This window comes from Schistocerca cancellata, chromosome 6 (genome assembly GCF_023864275.1).
Source record: "Schistocerca cancellata isolate TAMUIC-IGC-003103 chromosome 6, iqSchCanc2.1, whole genome shotgun sequence".
NCBI lineage: Eukaryota > Metazoa > Arthropoda > Insecta > Orthoptera > Acrididae > Schistocerca > Schistocerca cancellata.
The window spans coordinates 231686559-231713446 of record NC_064631.1 but is presented as its reverse complement, the minus strand read 5'-3'; the positions used below and the strand labels follow the sequence as shown (position 1 = coordinate 231713446).

The following is a 26888-nucleotide window of genomic DNA, read 5'->3' as shown; positions in this document are numbered from 1 at the left end:
TACGGTGCTAAAAACGATTTCTCCCGCTGTACCGAAAGCAGATTTCGCTACATTCCACTAGCCAGTGATGTACGTAAATGTTTCAACTCTGCTTCGTTCCATCTAGTCCATTACACACCAAATTACCAATGAAGTTACATGCTTATTCGGACTGTCGAATGCCCGCGTTCATATTCCATGGATTTTTTTAAAGGAAATCGTGGTGGATTTTAGTTTGTAATGTAAAAGTTCTTTATTTAAATCGTGCGATTAACTGATTTCGACCAGAACTCATTTTCAAGCACATGTGTGATCTTACGTATTAAATATTGTAATTACTGGATTCTTTTACTTTTGCACATAAAAAACCAGACGTCGTGTATGTGGAAAGTAAAAGAATTCAATAACTACAATACGTAATACGTAACATCTCTCATGTCCTTGGAAATAACTCATGGTCGACTTTAGCTAATGGCACGATTGAAACAAAGAACGGTTATGTTCAGCCTACTACGGACATTATTTATAAAGTATTTCGAGACCGTGGATCTTCACAGAAACAAGACATTAAAATGGTTTCCTTAGTGAAACTTCGAAGAAAATGTATAATTTATCCAGTTCAGGATTAGTAATCAGGGATAAGATTTAATTTTTAAGCAACGCGTCTACATTTTCTCTCGTCCATAAACCTTTTGTACAAATGCCATCTCTGTTTTTACACTTGTTCAGATATTTACTGACGCATTGTCTAGAAAGAGAAATATTGCGGTAGTAGCTTGTAACCAGAGTTTCTTTGTTACCTAAATAAATATTTTACTGCAAGAAAAAAATTTTTCTCGCGGATTTTTCTTCGTGCAAAGTGCGTCTGCCATTCATGCATTCACTGTAGTTCCTCCTCAGTTTTACGGGTTATGGAAACCGAAACAAAAACGTGCAATTTTTTGTCCTCGTGTTACAGACCCATTGACTTAAGCTCCCGGGAGTTAAAAATGGAGAGATAAAATTCGACTATAGAAATGAATATTTTACAGACGAAAGCACAGCGTAAGCGCCATTAAGTCCTTTCCAACGTATTTACGAAGAAGAGCGACTCACTTTAGAACGCTTTTTTTAAAATTATGAAAAACCAACATCGTCAGCTTTCCTGAAACACCCGAGGAGTAAGACTGTGAGTTCTACTTTTTAAAAAGATTAACTCACGAATGAAACTGGCTGTCAGGGAAAACGTCGCATGACGAAGTTGCCAGATATTATGTATCACACTGGTATAAAATACGTGTTACATTTTACATCATTTCAACTTTTCCTGTATTACGATTTCATACGCACCGGTCAAAAAATCATTCTTACATTATTTAAGGCGTATTAAAAACAAATATACACGAGTAGAAATATCTCCACTGATATAATCTAATACATTTTTAACGATTTTTAGTCCCGATAGATGAGGAACTCCGGATGTTTTCGGCTTGTTTGCCTACAGTGTGATGCAAAGTCAAAACATGGATGGCGCCTTCAATTATGAGTACTTAACTGTTAGGTAAATAAAAATTACTTAATTTTATTTCATTAAAATTCTCGGGTCGATGAAGGAACTTATGAATCTACAAGAGAAGATTTTAATGGGTCTACATAGATTGAAATGAGATCCCAAAATCACATTTTTATTCTACAGACAAACCGATCAGAATGAGAACTGAAGCGTATATTGTTTGTCTTCTGTCTCACTTTGAACAATGTGCTACGTATGAATACAACAATGATATAATGATAAACAATCATATAGCATACGACTTGAACAAAATGAGGTGTTCGACAGCGACACGTAGTTGTTTTTCACAATAGTCAGCAAAAAATAATTGTTTACCTTTACTATTGAACTTGTGCATAATAAATCTATAAAAAGATATTAGACTGTTCTAATACTTCCGCACAGTGTAGAATACGTTTTATAACATACTTACTATGTTATTGCCAGCGCTTTGTTTCCAGAATGAAATTTCCACTCTGCAACGGAGTGTGCACTGATATGAAACTTCCTGCCAGATCAAAACTGTGTCCCAGACCGAGACTCGAACTCGAGACCTTTGCCTTTCGCGGCCAAGTGCTCTACCAACTTATTTTTTTTTTCCTTTATCTCATTTTGTTCATAATTGTTCGCTCTATTTGATCGGGACGGAAAGTACCATGACGTTTGTTCAAGTTCATCAAAAAAATGTTCAAATGTGTGTGAAATCTTATGGGACTTAACAGCTAAGGTCATCAGTCCCTAGCTTACACACAACCTAAATTATCCTAAGGACAAACACCCATGCACGAGGGAGGACTCTAACCTCCGCCGGGATCAGCCGCACCGTCCATGACTGCAGTGCCTACACCGCTGGGTTATCCTGCGCGGCTCAAGTTCATCGTCGTTCTGTTAACTCAGTTGTTTATTACAGAGGGCAGCTAAATTGGGATGGCTCAAATGGCTCTGAGCACTATGGGACTTAACACCTGAGATCATCAGGCCCCTAGAACTACTTAAATCTAACTAAGCTAAGGGCATCACACACATCCATGTCCGAGGTAGGTTTCGAACCTGCGACCATAGCAGTCGCGCACTTTCGGACTGAAGCGCCTAGAACCGCTCTGCCATCGCGGTCAGCAGCTAAATTGAAAATTGGAAATTTGTGGTAAGGGCTTATGGGACAAAACTGCTGAGGTCATCGTTCCCTAAGCTTACGCACTACTTAACCTAACTAAAAATAACTTACGTTGAGGACGACACACACACACACACACACACACACACACACACACACACACACACACACACATACACACACACACACACAAACGCCCGAAAGAGGACTCGAACCTCCGACGGGGGTAGCCGCACGGACCGTGACAAGACGCCTCAGGCCGCGCAGTGTACGCTGAGCTACCGCGCCGGTATCCAACTGAGATACCCAAGCACGACGCACCACCCACCCAAAAGCTCCATGCACTGTGTCACATAATTTTTGTTTGGTTATGATGCTTCAGCAGTCACTGAGATTTGGGACGCAAACAGGACATACGGTTTGTAACTGAAAATGTGTCATGATGGTCTCTCCATGGGCAAAACGTTCCGGAATAGTCCCTCATCGGGTCTCCGGGAGGAGACTGCCAAGGGGGAGGCGACCATGATAAAAAGCATGACTAACCAACGAAAGGATAACGTTTTACAATTCGGATCGTGGAATGTCAGAAGCTTGAAAGTGCTATGCAAGCTAGAAAATCTGAAAAGGAAAATTCAAAAGCTCAATCTGGATATAGTTGGACTCAGTGAAGTGAAATGGAAACAAGTCAGAGATCTCTGGTCAGATGAGTATAGGGTAATATCAACAACAGCAGAAAATGATATAACGATATTAGGATTCGTTATGAACAGGAAGGAAAGCAGAGAGTGTGTTACCGTGAACAGTTCAGTGACAGAGTTGTTCTTGTCAGAATCGACAGCAAACCGACAACGATAGTTCAGGTATACGTCAGAAGCTGAAGATGAAGAGATAGAGAAGGTATATGAGGATATTGAAAGGGTTATACAGAACGTAAAGGAAGATGAAAATCTAATGGTCGTGGGGAACTGGAATGCAACTTTAGGGGCACGAGAGGAAGAAAGGGTTACAGCAGTATATAGGGTTGGAACAGGTAATGAGAGAGGAGAAAGACTAATTAAGTCCTGTTATAAATTTCAGCTAGTAATAGTGAATACTCAGTTCAAGAATCACAAGAGGAGAAGAGAAACTTGGAACAGGCCGAGTGATACGTTACGTTACATCATCGTCAGACAGAGAGTTTCAAATAAGATAGTGGATTGTAAGGCGTACCCAGGAACAGATATAGACTCAGATAACAATATAGTAGTGATGAAGAGTAAGCTGTAGTTTAAGACATTAGTCACGAATAATCAATACGCAAAGAAGTGGGATACAGAAGTACTCATAAAGGACGAGATGCGCTTGAAGTTCTCTGAGTACAAAGAAGGTAACTGTGAAGAAGCCACGGGTAAGAGAAGAAATACACTCCTGGAAATTGAAATAAGAACACCGTGAATTCATTGTCCCAGGAAGGGGAAACTTTATTGACACATTCCTGGGGTCAGATACATCACATGATCACACTGACAGAACCACAGGCACATAGACACAGGCAACAGAGCATGCACAATGTCGGCACTAGTACAGTGTATATCCACCTTTCGCAGCAATGCAGGCTGCTATTCTCCCATGGAGATGATCGTAGAGATGCTGGATGTAGTCCTGTGGAACGGCTTGCCATGCCATTTCCACCTGGCGCCTCAGTTGGACCAGCGTTCGTGCTGGACGTGCAGACCGCGTGAGACGACGCTTCATCCAGTCCCAAACATGCTCAATGGGGGACAGATCCGGAGATCTTGCTGGCCAGGGTAGTTGACTTACACCTTCTAGAGCACATTGGGTGGCACGGGATACATGTGGACGTGCATTGTCCTGTTGGAACAGCAAGTTCCCTTGCCGGTCTAGGAATGGTAGAACGATGGGTTCGATGACGGTTTGGATGTACCGTGCACTATTCAGTGCCCCTCGACGATCACCAGTGGTGTACGGCCAGTGTAGGAGATCGCTCCCCACACCATGATGCCGGGTGTTGGCCCTGTGTGCCTCGGTCGTATGCAGTCCTGATTGTGGCGCTCACCTGCACGGCGCCAAACACGCATACGACCATCATTGGCACCAAGGCAGAAGCGACTCTCATCGCTGAAGACAACACGTCTCCATTCGTCCCTCCATTCACGCCTGTCGCGACACCACTGGAGGCGGGCTGCACGATGTTGGGGCGTGAGCGGAAGACGGCCTAACGGTGTGCGGGACCGTAGCCCAGCTTCATGGAGACGGTTGCGAATGGTCCTCGCCGATACCCCAGGAGCAACAGTGTCCCTAATTTGCTGGGAAGTGGCGGTGCGGTCCCCTACCGCACTGCGTAGGATCCTACGGTCTTGGCGTGCATCCGTGCGTCGCTGCGGTCCGGTCCCAGGTCGACGGGCACGTGCACCTTCCGCCGACCACTGGCGACAACATCGATGTACTGTGGAGACCTCACGCCCCACGTGTTGAGCAATTCGGCGGTACGTCCACCCGGCCTCCCGCATGCCCACTATACGCCCTCGCTCAAAGTCCGTCAACGGCACATACGGTTCACGTCCACGCTTTCGCGGCATGCTACCAGTGTTAAAGACTGCGATGGAGCTCCGTATGCCACGGCAAACTGGCTGACACTGACGGCGGCGGTGCACAAATGCTGCGCAGCTAGCGCCATTCGACGGCCAACACCGCGGTTCCTGGTGTGTCCGCTGTGCCGTGCGTGTGATCATTGCTTGTACAGCCCTCTCGCAGTGTCCGGAGCAAGTATGGTGGGTCTGACACACCGGTGTCAATGTGTTCTTTTTTCCATTTCCAGGAGTGTACTTCAAGTTGATAGATAAAAGGAGAAAGTACAATAATGTTGAGGGAAATCAAGAATACAGAAATACAACTCGCTGAGGAATGAAATAAATAGAAAGTGCAGAGAAGCTAAGATGAAATGACTACATGAAAAATGTGAAGAAATAGAAAAAGAAATAGTTGTTGGAAGGACTGACTCAGGATATAGGAAAGTCAAAACAACCTTCGGTGAATTTAGAAACAAGAATGGTAACATTAAGAGTGCAACGGGAATTCCACTGTTAAATGTATAGGAGAGAGGGGATTGATGGAAAAGGTACACAGAAGGCCTCTCCAGTATTATATCAGCATTCAAGAGCCCTTTGGAGAAACTTAAGATCAAATAAGGCAGAAGCGATAGATAATATTCCATCAGAATTTCTGAAATCATTGGGGAAAATGGCAACAAAACGACTATTTCCGTTGGTGTGTAGAATGTATCACTCTGGCGATATACCATTTGACTTTCGGAAAAATATTGCCCAAACAATTCCGAAGACTGCAAGAGCCGACAAGGGCGAGAATTATCCAAGTATCGGCTTAGCAGCTCCTGCTTCCAATTTGCTTACAAGTATAATATACAGAAGGAGGGGAAAAATTGAGGATGTGTTATATGATGGTCAGTTTGGATTTAGGAATGGTAAAGGCACCAGAGAGGCTATTCTTATTTAGCAGTTGATAATGGAAGAAAGACTAAAGAAACATCAAGACATGTTCATAGGATCTGTTGACCTGAAAAAAGCGTTTAACAATATGAAATTGGTGAAATTCTGAGAAAAATCGTGATAAGCTATAGGGAGAGACGGGTGATATACAATATGTACGAGAGCCAAGATTGGTGTCCTTGAATTAAAAAGGATTGTAAGACAGGGACATAGGCTTTCGCCACTGCTGTCCAGCGTGTATATCAAAGAAGCAGTGATGGAAATATAGAAAAGGTTCAGGAGTGGAATTAAAATTCAAGGTGAAAGGATATAAATTATATGATTCGCTGAGGACATTGGTATCCTGAATGAAAGTGAAGAAGAATTACATGATCTATTGAATCGAATGAACCGTCTAATGAGTACGGAATATGGATTGAGAGTAAATCTGGGAAAGGCGAAAGTAATGAGAAGTGGCAGAAATGAGAACAGCTAGACTGATCGTCACGAAGTAGATAAAGCTAAGGAATTCTGCTATCTAGGCAGCAAAATAACCGGTGACAGATGGACCAATGAGGACATAAAAAGCAGCACTGGCAAAAAGGGTATGGCATTCTCTCGAAGAGAAGTCTAGTAGTATCAAACATAGGCCTTAATTTGAGGAAGAAATTTCTGAGAATGTACGTTTGTAGCACAGCATTGTATGGCAGTGAACCATGGACTGTGAGAAAACCGGAACAGAAGAGAATCGAAGCATTTGAGATGTGATGCTACAGACGAATGTTGAAAATTAGGTGGACTGATAAGGTGAGGTTGAAATAGTTCAAATGGCTCTGAGCACTATGGGACTGAGGTCATCAGTTCGCTAGACTACTTAAACCTAACTAACCTACGGACATCACACACATCCATGCCCGAGGCAAGATTCGAACCTGCGACTGTAGCCGCAGCGTGGTTCCGGACTGAAGCGCCTAGAACCGCTCGGCCACAGAAGCCGGCGATAAGGTGAGGAATGAGGATGTTCTGCGCAGAATTGGAGAGGAAAAGGAATGTGTGGAAAACACTGACAAGGAGAAGGGACAGGATGACAGGTCATCTGTCAAGACATCAGGGAATGACTTCCTTGGTAGTAGAGAGAGCTATAGAAGGCAGAAAACGGTAGAGGAAGACAGAGATTGGAATGCAATAATCAAATAGTGGAGAACGTAGGTTGCAAGGGCCACTCTGGAATGAAGAGGTCGCATCAGATCAGTCTGTAGACTGATGATTAAAAAAGAAATAAAAAAAATAAAAGATAAAAAAAACTTTGCTTTACATGGTTTAAGGTAATCAGTTAAAGCTAAGCGAAGATGGCCGGAATCAGAAACGAATCATAAGACTAAAAAGTTAATTATGCTTATCCATTACGGATATTTTAGAACCGTGACTGTATATTAATGTAAATAAATTATACACAACTGCAACCAGTCACTTTTTCATTAATAATGCTTTATTACATTAACTGGTTTTCGAACCCTTTCAGGTTCATCTTCAGATGATTTCGGGAGTATCCGGGAAGTTACATCATTACTGGTAGTAGCATAATGCTGGGTGCTGGTTTGTGACAGTATAGGCTACTTTTTTCGTATCTGTCTGCCTCCATTTTGATGTCCAGAACACTTTCACACGAACTATATTAGTTCACACTTTAACAGTGACACTTTACCAGCATCCAGCATGCGCTGTACAACTGTTGCTTATAACAAAGCTAGTTTATCTTCTCTGTATAGGCGAGAACAAAAAGAGAAATACAGTTGCAACAGTTACTAAATAAATATATGTTGTATAACTGCTCTATGAGATATACCCGCCATTTGGTTGCATTGTAATAACAAATGGCTCTGAGCACTATGGGACTTAACTTCTGAGGTCATCAGTCCCCTAGAACTTAGAACTACTTAAACCTAACTAACCTAAGGGCGTCACACACATCCATGCCAGAGGCAGGATTCGAACCTGCGAACGTAGCGATCGCGCGGTTCCAGACTGTAGCGCCTAGAACCGCTCGGCCACCCCGGCCGGCGAGTAATAACATAATTTGTCTTCATTGCAGTATTTTACTGACTTTATTACACCTTACGCGTTTCGGCGTTACGCCATTACCAAAGGATCCAATAATACATTGCCCAGTCACATTAATGTGGAATCTGCCAGAAACCTGAATAACCACCTTCTGCAGCGCCGGCTGCTGCAAGACGTGAGGTTGTGGAAGGTACTGACAGATATGTAGAGCTATTGTAACTCCAGTGAGGTGTCCGTCTGCGCTAGGTTTCTCGGCTGAGAATCCATGTTGCGAGCAGCCCAATTTAGGTGCTTCGTTAGATTCTCTATAGGGTTCAAGTGCGAGGAGTTTGGTAGGCATGGGAATACGGTACACTCATCCTGGCACTTTTCGAACCACGCGCGTCCATTGCGAGGTGTTTAACGCTCTGCATTGTCCTGCTGGTAGACGCCATCGTGCCGAGAAAAAAACATACTGCATGTAGGAACGGACATGGTCCCCAAGGATAGATGCATGCTTATGCTGATCCACTGTGCTTTCCACAATGACGAGATCACCCATGGAATCCCATGAAAACGTTTCCGAGAACATAGCGCTCCTCCTGCGTCTTGGACCCTTCCAATGATCGTTTCACTGTGTTTGCTTTCTGGCGTTTCATGCTGTACACGCCAAAGGCTATCTGTCAGATGAAGCACAAAACGTAATTAATCTGTAAAGTCCACCTGTCGCCATTCAGTAGACGTCGCAGATGAACAGCAGTCAGCACGGGTGCGTGAGCCAGGCGCCTGCAGCGGAGGCCCATACGCAGCAATGTTCGCTGAATTCGTTACTTTTAATGTGTGTCAGGGCGCTGATGACCTCGATGTTGAGCGCCCATAAACCCCAACACACACACACACACACACACACACACACACACACACACACACACACACACACATGTTCGCTGAACGGTCGTTGAGAAGACAGCATTGGTAGCCTCTTGTTGACAAGGCGGTCAGTTGCTCAACTGTTGATGTCTATCCGTCCGTAAACATCCCCGCAACCGTCATTTACCCCTATGGTGCACTACAATGGACTCGGCGCAGGTTTTGGATGGCACCTTTACGCCACGCAAGGTATTGGCTTACTTTAATCACAGCTGCACGCGAACAGTTTACAAATTTAACCATTTCGGAAATGTTTCCACCCTTGGCCCGAAAGGCAATGATCCTGTCCCTTAGACGTCAGACAAATTGCTCTGTTTCCACATTATGCCAACGACTTCGCTGTTTTCTGCGTCCCCCGGACACGTTTTATATTCACGGCATTGCTAATGTTGCCTCTGCCACCTGCCGTCTGCGAGTGGTTATTGCGCGTTGACATCGAACATACGCTGGTCAGCCGAAACTTTATGACCATAGCCCACCGCGTGATTGGATGCCGCGTCGTGGTGTTGAGGGCACGTGATGCGGTAACAAAAGTATGTAAGTGGGGCACACGTAGATGGGGGATTAGCGTAGCGAAGATGTGGGCTGCAAATCGGGAAATTCTTTGAGGTAAGCGATTTTCGCAAAGGGAATATTATTATTACACAGACCCTATGAACGAGTATGTCGAAAACGGCGAAGCTGGTCGAATGGTTACGTGCAACTGTCGTGAGCATCTACGCAAAGAGGTAGAAGAACAGTGAAACTACTACTAGGTGCCAAATCTACATCTACATCTACATCCATACTCCGCAAGCCACCTGACGGTGTGTGGCGGAGGGTACCTTGAGTACCTCAATCGGTTCTCCCTTCTATTCCAGTCTCGTATTGTTCGTGGGAAGAAGGATTGTCGGTTTGCCTCTGTGTGGGCTCTAATCACTCCGATTTTATCCTCATGGTCTCCTCGCGAGTTATACGTAGGAGGGAGCAATATACTGCTTGACTCCTTGGTGAAGGTATGTTCTCGAAACTTCAACAAAAGCCCGTACCGAGCTACTGAGCGTCTCTCCTGCAGAGTCTTCCACTGGAGTTTGGACGTTCACGACTCTTTACAGAACATGGGATGTCTATTCTGTAAAGTAGAACAGATAGTGATCTGTGGTATCCCTACCGAAAGAGAACAATGCTAGCGCTTGTTCAAGTACTTTGGAGCACACTGTTCATCATACATTATTGAACATGGAGCTCAGCAGCGGGCCACTCCTGCGTGTTCACACGTTGACCCAAAGACATCGTCAACTTCGATTGTAGCGGGCACGGTACCGTCGGGATTCGACCGTCGGTTAATGGAAACGTGTCATCTCGTTGGGTGAATCAAATTTTTGCTACCCTAGGTCGATGGTAGTCTCCACAAACTCCGTCATGGAGGTGAACGGTGCCTCAAAACGTACAGTGCGCCAGTGACGTAGGCAGTCGGGAGCAGTATTATGGTATGGGAGACATTTTCCTGCGCTTGCGTGCGACTATCGGTAGTAATTGACGACACACTGACAGCTGCGAACCGCCCGCATCCCTTAATGCTGGATGTCTTCCCTGACGGCGACGTCGTCTTTCAGCAATATAATTGTCACTGTCTTGAAGCCAGAACCGTGCTACAGTGGTTTGAGGAACATTATAATTTACTTCAGATGATGTCTCGGCGACCAAATTCGCCCGACCTAAACCCCATGGAATCCATGTGGATCACTATCAGGCGCCATCACTGCATACGTAGATCAGCTGCTCGTTATTTACGCGAATTACATGACTTCTGCGTAGACATTTAATTCCACATATTTCTACAAACCTGCCAACCAACTGTCGGATCCCTGACATGCGGAAGCGGAGATGTAAAGGTGGACAAACCATCCATTAAGAAAGTGGTCATAATGTATTCGCTCATCAATGTACGCGGTGGTCACATTTATGTGACTGGACCGTGTGTAACAGAATGTTTTGTTTTTAACCAGACTGATAATTAATCTGTCTAATACAGACACACTCTATTTTATTTCTTCACCCTTCATATCACGACATGCAAGAGCAAACTCAGTTGTCCCTCGAGCTGAATGCTTCAAACATACATGAGGAAACTGCTTACTTGAAAGTGGGCGAAACAATATCCCTAACTATGACCTCCGACTTTTGGAGACCTATTCATCAGCCAGCTGACATTATTGCTTGATTCCCGTAGCACTATCCATTACAGTGACTCCCACGCGTTTCCTAATATCACCCACCTGTGTTCCATTAAGGCGTCATGTTTACTCTTCATTGAAATCCCTCTACCGTCTATTCCACTGGCTTCCTACCCGCCCACCAGAATTTCATTTTCGTTACATAATTACAGCATACACTCTGCTCTGTTCTCTCAAACATTTCTTTCGTTCCTGTCTCTTCTAGAAATGACTGTCATGCACCTCTCTACTTACTGTTTAATAACTATCATATTTTGAAACGTTTATTTATTATAATTGCATCTGAACAGTATTTCCATGAAGTAGCAATTACGTGTATTTCAGATACAAGTCAAAACAGGAAGAAAAAGTTACTATAAGCTTGTCGTTCCAAACTGATGGGAATCCTCATTATGATAAACCTTTGTAGTTTACCAAACGCATTTCATGTCCCTTGTACCCTTCAGATTATTCCTTTTCTGTCAATCCAACTGTTTTCTTAAAATGTCATAAATATAAATAAATGTGCCAACTCGCTCTAAAACTTCTTGTTATGTTGTAGTGTTGTCTTGCGAATATGTTCACTGCACATTATTTCAGGCTTGTTTTAGTATATCTCGAGTCTTACTACAAACTGGTTCAATCAAGTTTATAGACTCGTTTTTAAAGTTTATCTGTACCAGACGCAACGGCACTAAATTATCAGCAAAACAAAGGTGGTTCAAATAATTTTCATTGACATTTATTTCCTCTTCATTTCTTACAGCTTAAGGTTATCAAAACTTCCTTCAGGCCAGTAGGAAATATTTTTGATGACACCAGATCATCTATTTTTTCGACTGTACATTTTTCACATTTCTGATGAGATTCCACGAAAGATGTAGCACTCATATATGTATTAATGAGCTTTATAAGATATGTTTCATTAACGCTTTGTTTCTCAAGGGCTGTTAGCACAGAGCGAAAGGCTTCTAAAAGTAATTGACACCTAAACGAAGTGGAAATATGGACTTATTTCTCGAGTCTGTTGTGCCATGCTGACTTCTGATGCCTGCTTGTTCGTCCCTCATTAAAATACTAGTTTTCTCCTAAGCAGTTGGTGATAATTTTACTGAGTATATTACGAAGAAGAGATTGAGAGTTTTATAGCTTCTTTCGTATCTTTTTTGTCTCCTTTCTTGTAAAATAGCAAAATCACAGCATAATTTTAATCTTCGGAAATTGTCTTCCTACTATGATATTCTATGTAGAATTTCCAAGTTCCTTTTGCATTACTTTACCTACATTAATAATTATTTCTACTATAACATACCTCGAATGGCTCTGTACGTCTCGTCGAGCATTACTTTTGGCATGTCGATAATTTCAGTATTTAGTAACTGCGTTTCTAATTGATCTCTTGAACAGTACAAACACTCTCTCTGTGCTATTATTGAATCGGAATCATTCCAGATATATGTTGCAGGCAAGCCAAACCCGGTGACGTTCGTGAGCAAGCCGGTGAGTCGGTTTCGGGACCGCTACAACATCTCGTGGGCAGTTAACAGCTACACTCCCATCGAGGAGTACAAGCTGTCCTTCCGCAAGCTACCCATCCCGGGCCCTCAGGGACAGCAGCTGCTGATGCAGCAACAGCAGCACCAGCAACAACAGCACAACGGAAGGCGGCCGGCGAGGCGGGTAAGTCTGAAACATGTGACACTGTTTACCGTGAAATCAGGGTCGGTTTACAGTTATGTATCCGGGAACTTGGTTTTTAACCGTCTGTGTTGGCACGATCGACTAACGACGAATGTCTCCAGGAAATACCACTGTTCGGTGATGAGTGCATCCAGGGGATATTGATCGTATCGGTTTTGTTAACTTCGTCGAGAGAAAGAAATTTCATGTTTTATTTTAATATTTTTTTCCTTTTTTATTTTATTATTATTAATATTTTGAGTGATTCAGTGGAAGTCGTATATACAAACGGCTTTATCAGCATCAGAAATTCCTTAGGTCATTAAAGGGCCTGTTGTTGGAGTGAATACACGATAATGGCGCCCACTCTATGCCGTTCTTTGGTCTCCCATATCTAGTGCTGAATGTTTCACCTTGTATCAAATTCTTAGGCAGGTGGCTGTGTCACATTTGGGACCGTGTAAATGTGCAGGACCAATGCTGAACGGTGCCAAAAGTGCAGCCGTTCTCTTCGTTTGAATGACACACTCACACGATGTTATAGGACGCTATTCGATGAACTTCATTTAAGAGTAGCTGTTCCAGCATTTCCTGAGAGTCAAGTCGTTCCACATCTACAAAATTGACACCCGCATATATTAAATTTTTTTTACATACACATTTCAGTTCCCTTGTCTTGCCTTTGGGGTACATTTTTTACCGAAGTAGAGTAAGTCAAGATGATTTATAATTCATATATTGTAAGTTGTTCGGTCTTGTGGCCACTGATTAAGTGAATTCCCTGGCCAATCAGTGAACTTGCTCATTCCAAAAGACATTTACATCTGAGGATTTGCAAACCGACAAAATAAACCATTGGAGATTTTACTTTGCGTATTTGGAGTCACCCGACAGTATTACCATGAAAATCTGAGCTCTTTCTGTTTCTTATAATCCTCACCTGTTCTCTTCATCTGCTGTAATAAGTCCAGTTGTTTTGTCCATTGTGTAATATTGATGGACAATAGAAGCTTCTGCATAAAACTCTGAAAAACAAGTACCAGTCACAAAGTATATATACAGGGTGTAACTGAATTCCCTTTACAGACGTCAGTGACTTGTAGTGGGGACCAGGACAGTCAAGTTTAGGATAGGAACTCATGTTTTCCTGCTACACACAAAATACCATAACATACGCAGCTCTCTGACTTCTGCTGTTTGTCACCTGAGACCGTTTACGGTACATGTAGTAATCGATGTGACGATCATTGAAGTCATCGCCAACAATGCATCTCCATACCACGTTCCGGTACACTCGAACACGAATGCCTGGTGCTCCAGCACACGCCGCAGCCGTAACCGCGTCAGTAGATCTTCCTAGATGCCACAGGGCTGTCGTAAATCAAGAATTTCGTGCGACCCTACAGATATTAGTCTAGAAGGTTCAAGTCGGGAGAACGAACAGATCAAGTAGCTGGGCCACCACTAGCTCTCCACTGTTGCGCAGATCTGTTGATCCAGATTATCACGGACCGCACGTGGAAAATGAGATGCTGCGCCGTCGTGCTCGAACCCCATGTTTTGATGTACTCGTAGTGACACATCTTCCAAGATCCCACATAGTGCCCAGTCAAGGAATCTCGAAATGCGGCTCCGGTGAGATGCTTGAAAGAAAGTAACGCCCAGTCACACGCCCTTTCAGAAACCTTGTCAAATATTCAGATCGTTTCGTTTCTGCAATCCATCGGAGCACGCAGCATGTGGGTTTACATCATCCCAACACATGACTGCTGCGGGAAATTGAGAACTCGTTCACTAGTGAACTAGGCTTCATCCGTTGAAATGATTCGCCACCCGCAGAATTTGGGCTTGTGGCGTAAAATCCTGTGGCTGCAAATATGCGTTCTGGGGTAGGTACGGGTGTACTGCTGTTTATGCAGAACATGCCAGACAGTTTGGTGATGCACATTCAGTCTCCCTGGTATGTTCATGGTACTCGTCGTCGCGTACTCTTCCACTGCACGCAGTACAGCCTCTTCAAACTCTGGTGTGCGGCAGCGCGGTGGAGCACCACAGTGGGCACTGCTGGTTGTGAATGTACTCGTCTCCGTGGTCCGCTGATACGCCGTAACAAAGAGGGAGCGCGAAGGTGTCTAGCTGCGTGGAAAACGCTTCGCATACAACTGCACCGAGTTTAGCCGTACAGTAACATCATGTCGGCGTATTTCACAAACGTGTAATTCATGTACACAACCCTACAGTGGGTGTGGGACACCAGCTGATCGGTGATTGACGTACATAATACCCTGGTCAGCGGAGCCGAAATTGCGGGAGATTTGAATGTGTGTTATGGTATTTTGTGTGTAATGGGGAAACGGTACACTTCCGGACGTGAGTTTGTATGCTAAACTCAATCATCTTGGTCGCCACTACAAGTCCTCAACGTCTGTAAAATTACTTAAATAATTTCCCGTAACTGAGACATTCTGGAATGAGATATAGTAAGTAAATAAAGAAGTACAACAACGTTTTCTGAGCAGCAGAGAAAGTAATGTAATGTGGAATATGTGGCGCCCAGATAAATATATTGTGTACGTAATTCCTCCTCATACTCCTGAAAGTATAGACGTGATTTTGAGATCAGTCTCAAAAAAATGGTTCAAATGGCTCTGAGCACTATGGGACTCAACTTCTGAGGTCATTAGTCCCCTAGAACTTAGAACTAGTTAAACCTAACTAACCTAAGGACATCACACACATCACTGGCCGAGGCAGGATTCGAACCTGCGACCGTAGCGGTCTCGCGGTTCCAGACTGTAGCGCCTAGAACCGCACGGCCACTTCGGCCGGCGATCAGTCTCAGATAAAGGGTTTGATCTTGTGCGTGCGTGTGTGTGTGTGTGTGTGTGTGTGTGTGTGTGTGTGTGTGTGTGTGTGTGTGTGCTGTGTGTGTGTGTGTAGTATGGTGGCGCCCAACGACGACATTATCAGTGCCTCATCGAAAATTTGTCGAACAACCGAATGTAGTTCAAAGTAGAAAATGCGGTAATAGAAGTAAGAAGCAATGTGAGATAAAACTGCACTCACTTTCTCACAGTCTCATCCATGATCATCCACACAGGCACACTAGCTCACATCCTGAAATACGTCATTAAACATAAAAGAAGAGGGAAACTAAAACACATTCTCTGGAATACGTGGCTGCCTTATCACTAAGAAACAAGGACTTGAGCCAGACGACTTGATATCACATTACAAATGTCAGCCTAAAATTTTGGGAGACAAGTCGGACGTGTCACAAGACCGTGAAATACTTATCACAGACATGTCATCGTTAGTCAAAATAGAGCGAAGATCTGACGACAAATGAGTTGCTGCCCTCTTGCCTGAATATAAAACGCAGTCTACTAAAATGGGGCTCACCGTGGCCTGTACGCGATAAGCAACGCACACTGGAGCGTCCTCTCGCTGGAACAACACGTCATGCGTTATCAGAGGGCTGTCTCATATGCGAAGACGAGTGAGAAGGCCTTGATATCATCTGGCGGCGGGACGGAGGTATGCAACAGCCGCGTTGTGGAGTTTATCGAACGTAGTTTATTGACTGTCACTTCCAGATACTCTTTTTCTCATCGACGTATGACTCTCCACGTCAACAACGAGGTGATAGCATGCAGGAGGATGTCACAGCCGAGCGTCATGACACGCCCCCTTAGCTGCTATGTACGTCATTTCGTTTCCCTTAACACCCATGTGCTTTTGTGCCCAGCAAACACATCTCCTTTCCTTGCTCAACCTTTGTACGTGGAGAAGGGCGTCCTGGATATCCTGGTCTAATTTATGAGCTGAGTGCAAGTACTGGAGAGAGTGAAGGCCGCTCACTGAATCGCAACGGACGAGAAATTTAGCAGGCACGACAATCTAATGTGCTCCACTGCCCTCAAGTTCGTATATGTGAGTAATTAGACGGAAGCCAACGGAGGCCACCTGTTTAGATTCATCCGCGAATACAACTTCGTAACTGTGGTGCAAATTTAAAACATCAGAAAATATCATATCACGAACATATGCCCTTCTGCAACCTCTCCCGTATTGCATGAAATTTTTAATTGCTCTAATCAGGGCGGCAATCAGTTAAAACAGTGGATTTGGGATTGTACTCGCCCCACATCAAGTGACTCCAGCTCACGCTTCACGCGGATCCCAAGCCACCTCCCTCCAGTCGTCCAAGTTCTCAGGATTCCAAGATTACGGGACTGGTTTGACAAACTCTCTGGCAACCTATTGCAGCTCGACTGGGTCACTAAATCACTCAATCTGAATCCGATAGAAAATGTCTGGAAGGCTAAAACGTAGCAATCAACGTCCTCGACAATTAAGAAACTCTGCATGGTTTAATGTACCTACACTTCTGGCCACTAAAATTGCTACACCACGAAGATGACGTGCTACAGACGCGAAATATAACCGACAGGAAGAAGATGCTGTGATGTGCAAATGATTAGATTTTCAGAAGATTCACACAAGGTTTCCAATCGATTTCTCATACACAAACAGCAGTTGACCGGCGTTGCCTGGTGAAATGCTGTTGTGATTCTTCGTGTAAGGAGGAGAAATGCGTACCATCACGTTTCCGACTTTGGTAAAGGTCGGATTGTAGCCTATCGCGATTGCGGTTTATCGTATCGCGACATTGCTGCTCGCGTTGGTCGAGATCGAATGACTGTTAGCAGAATATGGAATCGCTGGGTTCAGGAGGGTAATACGAAACGCCGTGCTGGATCTCAACGGCCGCGTATCTCTAGCAGTCGAGATGACACGCATCTTATCCTCATGGCTGTAACGGATCGTGCAGCCACTTCTCGATTTCTGAGTCAACAGACGGGGACGTTTGCAAGACAACAACCATGTGATCGAACAGTTCGACGACGTTTCCAGCAGCATGGACTATCAGCTCGGAGACCATGGCTGCGGTTACCCTTGACGCTGCATCACAGCCAGGTGCGTCTGCGATGGTGTACTCAACGACGAACCTGGGTGCCCCGAATGGCAAAACTTCATTTTTTCAGATGAATCCAGGTTCTGTTTACGGCATCATGATGGTCGCATACGTGTTTGGCGACATCGCGGTGAACGCACATTGGAAGCGTGTATTCGTCATCGCCATACTGGCGTATCACCAGGCGTGATGGTATGGGGTGCCATTGGCTACACGTCTCGGTCACCTCTTGTTTGTATTGACGCCACTTTGAACAGTGGACGTTACATTTCAGATGTGTTACGACCCGTGGCTTTACCCTTCATTCGATCCCTGCAAAACCCTACATTTCAGCAGGATAATGCACAACCGCTTGTTGCAGATCCTGTACGAGACTTTCTGGATACAGAAAATGTTCGACTGCTGCCCTGGCCAGCACATTCTAGAGATGTCTCACAAACTGAAAACGTCTGGTCAATGGTGGCCGAGCAACTGGCTCGTCACAATACGCCAGTCACTACTCTTGATGAACTGTGGTATCGTGTTGAAGCTGCATGGGCAGCTATACCTGTACACGCCATCCAAGCTCTGTTTGACTCAATGCCAGGCGTATCAAGGCCGTTATTACGGCCAGAGGTGGTTGTTCTGGGTACTGATTTCTCAGGATCTATGCATCCAAATTGCTTGAAAATGTAATCACATGTCAGTTCTAGTATGATATATTTGTCCAATGAATACCCGTTTATCATCTGCATTTCTTCTTGGTGTAGAAATTTTAATGGCCAATAGTGTAATAACACTTTTGAATTCCTTTCCTCTATTAATTGATGCCAGATCCAAGCAGGAGACGGCATTACTGCGCATGAGGGGGGGGGGGGGTTGGCTAATTTTTTCTTCACGTCACTTAGGACAGTATTCCTTATTACGAGCTCACAACGTCCTGAGTACACGTGGATATATTCGACGCACTTTTGTTTTAAAATTCTTCCCCCCCCCCCCACCCCCCCTTAATTAGTAAGCTAAAATTGACGGGTGGGAGCTTAGTGGTCAAAAAGGTTGTAGTTCTACAGCAATCTGGCGACGGATCTAAAGATATCTGCTGGTGACAGTTTACATGGCAGAAATCTGCATGCAATTCGCTACGGAAATGACATCCGCTTAAACGACAGGCAAAATTCACTGTTGGAACGACCACACGCACACGCAACGCGCGCGCACACACACACACACACACACACACACACACACACAGCACGGTGCGGCTAGGTGTAGTTAGCTAAACAGAGTTAATCTAAACTGCCGTTCATCATGCAAATAACATTACGCTCATACATAGAGAGTGGACGGTGAGTGATAGCGTGGTCGAGCCGCGACAGATAAGAAAGCCAAACAGTGCTGCCTGTTCACGGCCGCACGCTCGAGCCGCGATGGGCAGTCAGGGACCGACCCCGACACGAGCGTGCCGCGCTGCCGGCAGGGGGAGGGGGGAGGGGGAGGATCAGCCGCTCCCTGCCGCTGCCATAAATTAAGCTATTTTAAAAATGCGTGGAAATAAAAAGAAATTGAAAACAGTGCTCTCGTTGCCGTGGTTAAAGGGTCAGCCGGCAACCGACGAGCAGCACGCGAACCACTGCCGCACAATGGCAGATAAGTCCTCCTGCGTGTCTAGATCCGGACTGGGCATCCGTCACGTCGCGGCTCACAAAGAAAGGCTAAAAAAAGCCGCACATAAACGGCCTGCGTAATTACAGTCGCTTCTTTCTTCATTTCTCGAAATAAAAAGAAAAGTCGCTGTTAGTAAGTGAATATGACCATTGTGTGCAGAAACGTTTAAGTACAAAACAGCTCAGCGACCATCGTATCATACTACTATTTTTAATCACTCAGGCATTTTAGCAGTTGTACAGCAGGGCCAAAAAGTGAGTTAACATTTCAAAATTAAGTACTTCACGAAATAACGCAAGTAGAAAGACAAAAGTTGGCTTACATGCTTGAGATAGCAAGGGATTTTGGTGAAACCAAAAATGTGCACAAAAAGATCAGCAGGTGGTGCTTCATACGACACCAATGCAATAATTAGCAGAACAGTTTATTCTTATTGAAGACGGTGTTCCTTATAACAAATGTTCGACGTATCGACCATCATTCATCACCAATTCATAGTCGAGGGACAATGTGAAAAGCACTGTGCCTCAGATCAGTGGGCATGTTGAGAAATTGCCGTCGGATGATGTCTTTTAGCATCGGACGATCGCGGTATATTTGCGACTTTAGGAAACCCCGCAACAAATAATCACACGGATTGTTGTCTGGGGACCTGGGAGGCCCAGCATGACGAACGTGGCGGCTCAGCACGCGGTCCGTAGCCCAAACGATGAGAACAAGGGGTCGTTCACACGTGTAGCAACGTTGGGTGGAGCATTTTGTACACGATTCTCATGCGGCATCACTGACGTGTTGCTGTCTATCACCATTTGTTGGCCAATTTTTGAACTTGTTTTTGGTGTCAGTAAAACCCCATATCTTTTCAGGCAAGTGTGCCAGTTTTTACCTCTCTATCTACACTATTCCGTGAATAACGTGTTTTCAAATGTTAAAGGACTTTTGAGTCACCCTTTAGGTAATTACATACGTGTACAGATTACCGCTGTAGCCGAAGACAGCACGGTAGCTCTTAGTGCTCGATCGCGGCTACCCTAAAAAAAAAAGTGAATTTCTCAGCGATGAAAGTAAGATTACATGCGACAACCACACAGAATTAGTGACTACAAACTGAGGAAGAAAAAGATCGAAAGAAAAAAGACGAAAAAAATGGGCAGCGCCGCTGCCTTCGGTGCGAAACGACTGAGTTTGATTCCCAGAACCACCTCAGAATTTTTTTCTGAGGTGGTGAGACCTGGAACGGGATTCGTTCAACCTCCTGAGGTCAAAGGAGGAGCTGTTTGAATAAAAGAACAGCAGCACCATCAAGATTAATCTATTGAGAATAATGACTGGATTGACTGGCAACATGCTGATCACATGTCCCACAATCATACGAACTACCCTGTCGGCAGCAATCAGAACAGGACTATGGTTTATTTCTTGAGTGGTGTTTAGCTTTACGTTTTCATTTATGTACACGGCATTTGCTTCAGAAACATGTGAAACTTAGACGTATCCGATACTACGTAGTTGCTGAATGCAAGCTTGCAATATCCTGAAAATGGAAGATCGGTGCAGAAATATGTAGCAGCGTTAACAGAAAACAATTTCAAAGAGAGCTGCGCTTTCACCGTTAGGAATGCGGTATAGTAGTATTAGATGTGCTACCATGAATATAAAATGGCTCTGAGCACTATGGGACTTAACATCTGAATATAAAAGAAGAAGCAATGTAGCGTCAGAGAAGTTTTTGGATATAGTGCCACGTCATGCTTTGAAATACACAATTCCGAATGTTGCACAGTATTAATTTCTTTAGTTGATCGGTTTTCGGCTTCAGCGGCTTATAATGGCTTTACATAATGAAAACTTTCTGCTATATTAACTGATGTATTTAATGTCATCAATTGGCTCTTAAACTACACCGACCATTCCTATCATGTACCATTACTGCTGACGATAAATGTCACCAGTGGGAAGCAATTCGTAGTACACCACACCGTCGATGTTTCACCATATGCATAACATTCTGCTTTGTTTGGACTCAGTCATTCATCAATCGTCCAACGCTGCCAGTCGCATTGCAACAGAGACATGGAGGCATCAAAAGAAGAGCAAAGAGGTGTTGTTCGTTTTCTGATAGCGGAAGGAGTAGGAGGAACGGACATTCATCGACGAATGTTACAAGTGTACGGCGAACAATGCATGTCGCTTGCAAGGGTTAAGGCGCGGCACAAGCACTTCAGGGAAAGACCGGTGTCGTTAGCCGATGATGCACGGTCTGAAGCACCACACTGCATTACCGATGACATCGTCCAGCTGGTGGATGCACTCGTTACCCAGGACCGCCAAGTGACAGTGTAAGCCATAGCCGCTGTGTTCGGACTGAGCATCGGAAGTGTTCACACCATCGTGAAGGAACTACTGCACATGCGCAAAGTGTATGTCCAATGGGTGCCCCACAGTCTTCATCCACACAAGGAAGCATGTCGGAAGGCCCACTGTCTTGCTCATCTCCAGCGCTATTGCCGGCCGGAGTGGCCGAGCGGTTCTAGGCGCTACAGTCTGGAGCTGCGCGACCGCTACGGTCGCAGGTTCGAATCCTGCCTCGGACACGGATGTGTGTGATCTCCTTAGGTTAGTTAGGTTCAAGTAGTTCTAAGTTCTAGGGGACTGATGACCTCAGAAGTTAAGTCCCATAGTGCTCAGAACCATTTGAACTATTTTTTTGCAGCGCTATGCTCGGGAAGGGAATGCGTTCCTGGCACGAGTGGTGGCTGGAGATGAGTCATGGTGTCATCACTTCGAACCAGAATCAAAACGACAAAGTCTCCAGTGGAAGCATCCAGGGTCACCACCACCAACACAAGCCAAGGCCATCCACACGAGTGCAGGAAACGTTATGCTGACGTTCTTCTTTGACCAAGATGGCCCCCTTCTGATTCACTTCCTGCAGAACGGGACGACAGTGAGTGCCCAGCGTTACTCGCGATCCTTGACCACCCTTCGCCAAGCGATCAAATCTCACCCGTGGGGTCATTCTGCTCCACGACAATGCAAAGCCTTATATGGCCAACACAGTCGCGACACTCCTGCAGAAATACAAATGTGAGGTTCTCGACCACACTGCATACAGTCCGGAGCTATCTCCCTGTGATTACGCCATTTTTGGTCCCCTTAAAATGTCTCTGAGGGGCAAACGATTCACCTCGGATGACGACGTTCAGCTGTACGTGCGGGACTGGTTAACATCGCAGCGCCGGGACTTCTATGATACAGCCATTAACCGCCTTGTGTCACAGTTCACGGTGGGACACGCGTCTCAGCAGCCAGGTACTGGTTTCTGTAATCATGCCTCCGGCTCGTTTCTTTTTGAACGCCCCTTATATTAACCAAATAGTCGACCCATCAGAGACAGAACTATAAAGAAACAATTTTAACAAATGGTGCTTTATCTAACTATCGTAATTCAACAGTTAGCATTTATGCGCTAATTTAATTTGGTAGTTAATATTTGAGCGATCGGAGTGGGTCTGTTGTTGATTTTTGTCCGAAATTTTTAGGTAGCACAAGCCCCTGGCAGCGGTGGAAACTTGTGGGACTACGCGCGTAACGCACGTGGGGAAATTCACATGAATATTTACGCAACTTTACACCCGTTCGCTGGCATGTTAACATTTTACTCAGCTGCGCATATTTCAGCTTGTTTGCATATGCCATATACATATGCAACACGCCGACGCGTTACTGCTACATCAGTTTGACGTTTACATTTTGAGGTGACCCATTGCGAGAATGGCTATGTCACTAATGACCTGGTTAAGTAATTGCTTCAGTTCGTGGAGGAATTACTTGGCTCAAAATGATTATTACCTGTAAACGTGATACTATGCTGGGACTCACCACTGTTTTAGTGTATTTCCGGACAGTTTCAGGAATTGAGAGTCCGTGCTGTTCCACTGAATTGGTGTTACTGAGGAGCAAACAGGTATCCTTGGAGCGTGTTTTTGTGAATGAAGGCTATGTTAGCAATATACTTTCATCTCTTAGGAAAGCGAAGATGAAATTATGTATTGGTCAACTAGCGCAAAAATGCTCCGAGAGGGCGAATATGCTCCTGTTTAAAAGACTCTGACTGAAAAATAGAATACCAGCTGCCTCATCCTACTTTCCAAAAATTTTAGCTTGCGAACATATTCACGCTCATTATAACATTCAACTCACCCCCCACTCCCACGATCTCCCGTAACTGTAACTCTCTCATACTCACTAGTCCATCAATGTAATTAGCTCATACGCATCCGCTTTTGCTTGCTCATTCTCACTCACTCATTACTCTACAGCTACGGCTTTAGTGGTCTTCTTACGGCTTTTCAAACCCATAGAAATGTCACTTGACCATGCCCGAAACGTTCGTTTTATTCACTGATAGTTACATTACAATAAACTTACATGCAGAATTGTTTCCTTATCACCGCATTTACTACGGCCCTGGTGTTTATGTTTAACTTACGGTGCTTTCAGTGTTTATGTTTGTCACTAGAGCTTTCCACTGCAAGTGTGAACAGAGAAACGTGGGTGTATTTCTGCAGGACAACGACACATACTGGGTGGACGTCGTGTTGCCGACCAAGCCAAGCGAGCAGTTCCACCAGGAGATGTGGTATTTCATCTCCAACCTGGAGGCAGGGGCGGAATATGAAGCGAAGGTCCGCGCGAAGAACCGATTCGGATGGAACCGCGATTCCGAAAGCTTCAAGTTTACAACGAGAGGAATCGGTGAGTACCTACTCTTTGCCTAAAAATATGGTATTCCTGGTTGATGAATTCAAGTATTTGAATAAATATTAATTATTCATATGTTTATTTTGTCTAATCACAAACCGAAACAGTTAAGAGATTTTAATTCTGAGGTCAGAAAATTTCCAGAGCACTTGTCACCATTTACATTCTCTCATTTCTACAAAAAACAAAAAAGAGTTTTCTTTAGTAGGCATCTTTTGCATTTTTAGGGGAGCCCACACTGTTGGTAATTAATCTTATGCTACATGAACTTCAGGTGACGATGAAAAATACCGTGTACAGATGCGGGAAAAGTTTGTCATTTCATAATTGCTTGTGACACGTATCGAAACATGGTCACAAACGTTGAAGTGGTCTGATGACTGAATACGTCACATATATTACTGAGTCAAGGCGCAAATAAAAAATAAGTATAATTTTAAATACCTGCGTTAATTAATGTTAACACAGACGATAGAATGCGACTGGTATCTTTTTAAGCGACACAAATTTAGTCAAGCATGGTAGTCATCGTTTCTAATGATCACTGTTTTGCCGAACAAATTCAAAAATGGTTCAAATGGCTCTGAGCACTATGGGACTCAACTGCTGTGGTCATTAGTCCCCTAGAACTTAGAACTACTTAAACCTAAATAACCTAAGGAAACCACACACACCCATGCCCGAGGCAGGATTCGAACCTGCGACCGTAGCAGCAGCGCGGCTCCGGTATGGAGCGCCTAGAACCTTACGGCCACCGCGGCCGGCTTTTGCCGAACAAAGGAATTAAATTTCCGACGAAGTAGATCTGTTACAGAAGTTGATAACCTTCATACTCAAGTTATACTGATTTTTATTGTCATTACGGTTGTTTTCACTCTGAAGGCTGATTCAATACAGCTCTCCATATTCTTCATCCAGTGCAGAAGTCTTTCTTCCCCTAATAACTACAGTAACCTACATCCATTTGAACGTGTTTATTGTACTCATCCCCTGGTCCCTCTCTACAGTTTTTATCACCCACACGTCTCTCTTACCACACTGACCTTTCTTTGATACCTAAGTATGTGTCCTATAAAGCGATCACTTCTTATATTCAAGTTGTTCCATAAATTTGACGTTTCCCAAATTTGGTTCAGTACAACCTCATTATTTAATCGGTCTACAAATCATATTACCAGCATTCTTCTACAGCGCCAAATTTCAAAAGCTTCTGGTCTGATCTTCTGTAAAGTGTCTATTCGTCCACATGACACTAGTGTACAAATGCGCACTTCATACAAAAACCTACGGGGAAGACGTCCTAATACTTAAATATATATTAGATGTTAGCAAATTACTCTTTTACATAAGTGGTTTTCATGATATTAACAGTCTGTATTTTATATTCTTCCTAGTATGCAGTCTCTGACAGTGTTACAATGGCGTGGGAAAACCTACAAGTTCTCGTGTCTTCTCCACGAATGTTAATTCCAACCCCAAATTTTTCGTTGGTTTCCGTTACTGCTTGCTCACTGTATAGACTGAATGACATCGATGAGAGGCTACAGGCTTCTTTCACTCTCAAACACCATTTCCCTTTCATGTCATTCAATTGTTATGATTCAATCTGGTTACTGCACAAGTTGGGAACGAAATTTCGCTTCCCGTATTTTATCCTTGCTGTTTTTAGAATTTCCGGTCAAAATTTTCAGAAATCTATCTCTAAACTTACAAATACCATAAACTTATTCGTATTCATACAGTTGCTTCTCATTCCTTCAGAAGCCTCTTCCATTTTTCTGAAGACGCAATCCATCTTTCCTATATCTATTTTCTAAGATATGTTGAAGGGTCAGTACTGTGGCGTGTGTTCCTACATTTCTCTGCAATCAAAACTGATCTTCCTGGAAATCTGGCTCTACCAGTTTTCCCATTCTTTTGTAAATAATTCCTGGCAGCACGTTGCTACCATGACTTTAACTTACCGTACCGTACTATTCACTCCCGTCAGTACCTAGACAGCATCACAAATATTAAAGTGTTCTTGAAGTCTGAGGGTATTTCCCTAATATCAAGTAACTTTTGCACCAGGTGAAATTGTTTTTTCATGATTAGAACTCTTAAGGGTATCAATAATTCTAATGTAATCTCGTAACTTCAGGACTCAATTGTTACATTCTTCTTTAAAATTTTTCTCGTAGTATCATATCTCCCATCTTATATTCACGTACTTCCTGATCTCTTTCTTTATTGAAGTTCATTTTCCTTGGAAAGTCCTTCTGTATAGTCCTTACACATTTCCACTTTCCCTTCTTTTTTTTAGTACTGGCTTAACATAGTATTTATGCAGCGCTATTCTTCCCTTCAAAAGCTTCTTTGATTATTCTATAGGCGGAATCCACCTTCCCCTAAATATGCACTCTTCTACAGCCATGCGTTTGTCCTCTAGCTATTCCTACTTAACCACTTTCCACTTTGTGCCAATCTCATTTTGATACGTCTGTATTCGCTTCCGACTGTTTCATTTGCTGCACTTTCATATTTTCCCCTTTCGTCATTTCAGTTCAGT

General features: G+C 44.0%; 1 protein-coding gene across 2 annotated transcripts in view; it reads left to right on the top strand.

The window, feature by feature from the left end:
- The window catches only part of LOC126191483 (limbic system-associated membrane protein), a 986380-nt gene that overhangs the window by 942517 nt on the left and 16975 nt on the right, over positions 1-26888 (top strand). For both annotated transcript variants that reach the window (XM_049932368.1, XM_049932366.1), the window contains exons 7-8: positions 12740-12954; positions 24148-24334. In XM_049932368.1, coding sequence (XP_049788325.1) covers positions 12740-12954; positions 24148-24334 — 402 coding nt within the window. The remainder of the gene's footprint in view (positions 1-12739; positions 12955-24147; positions 24335-26888) is intronic.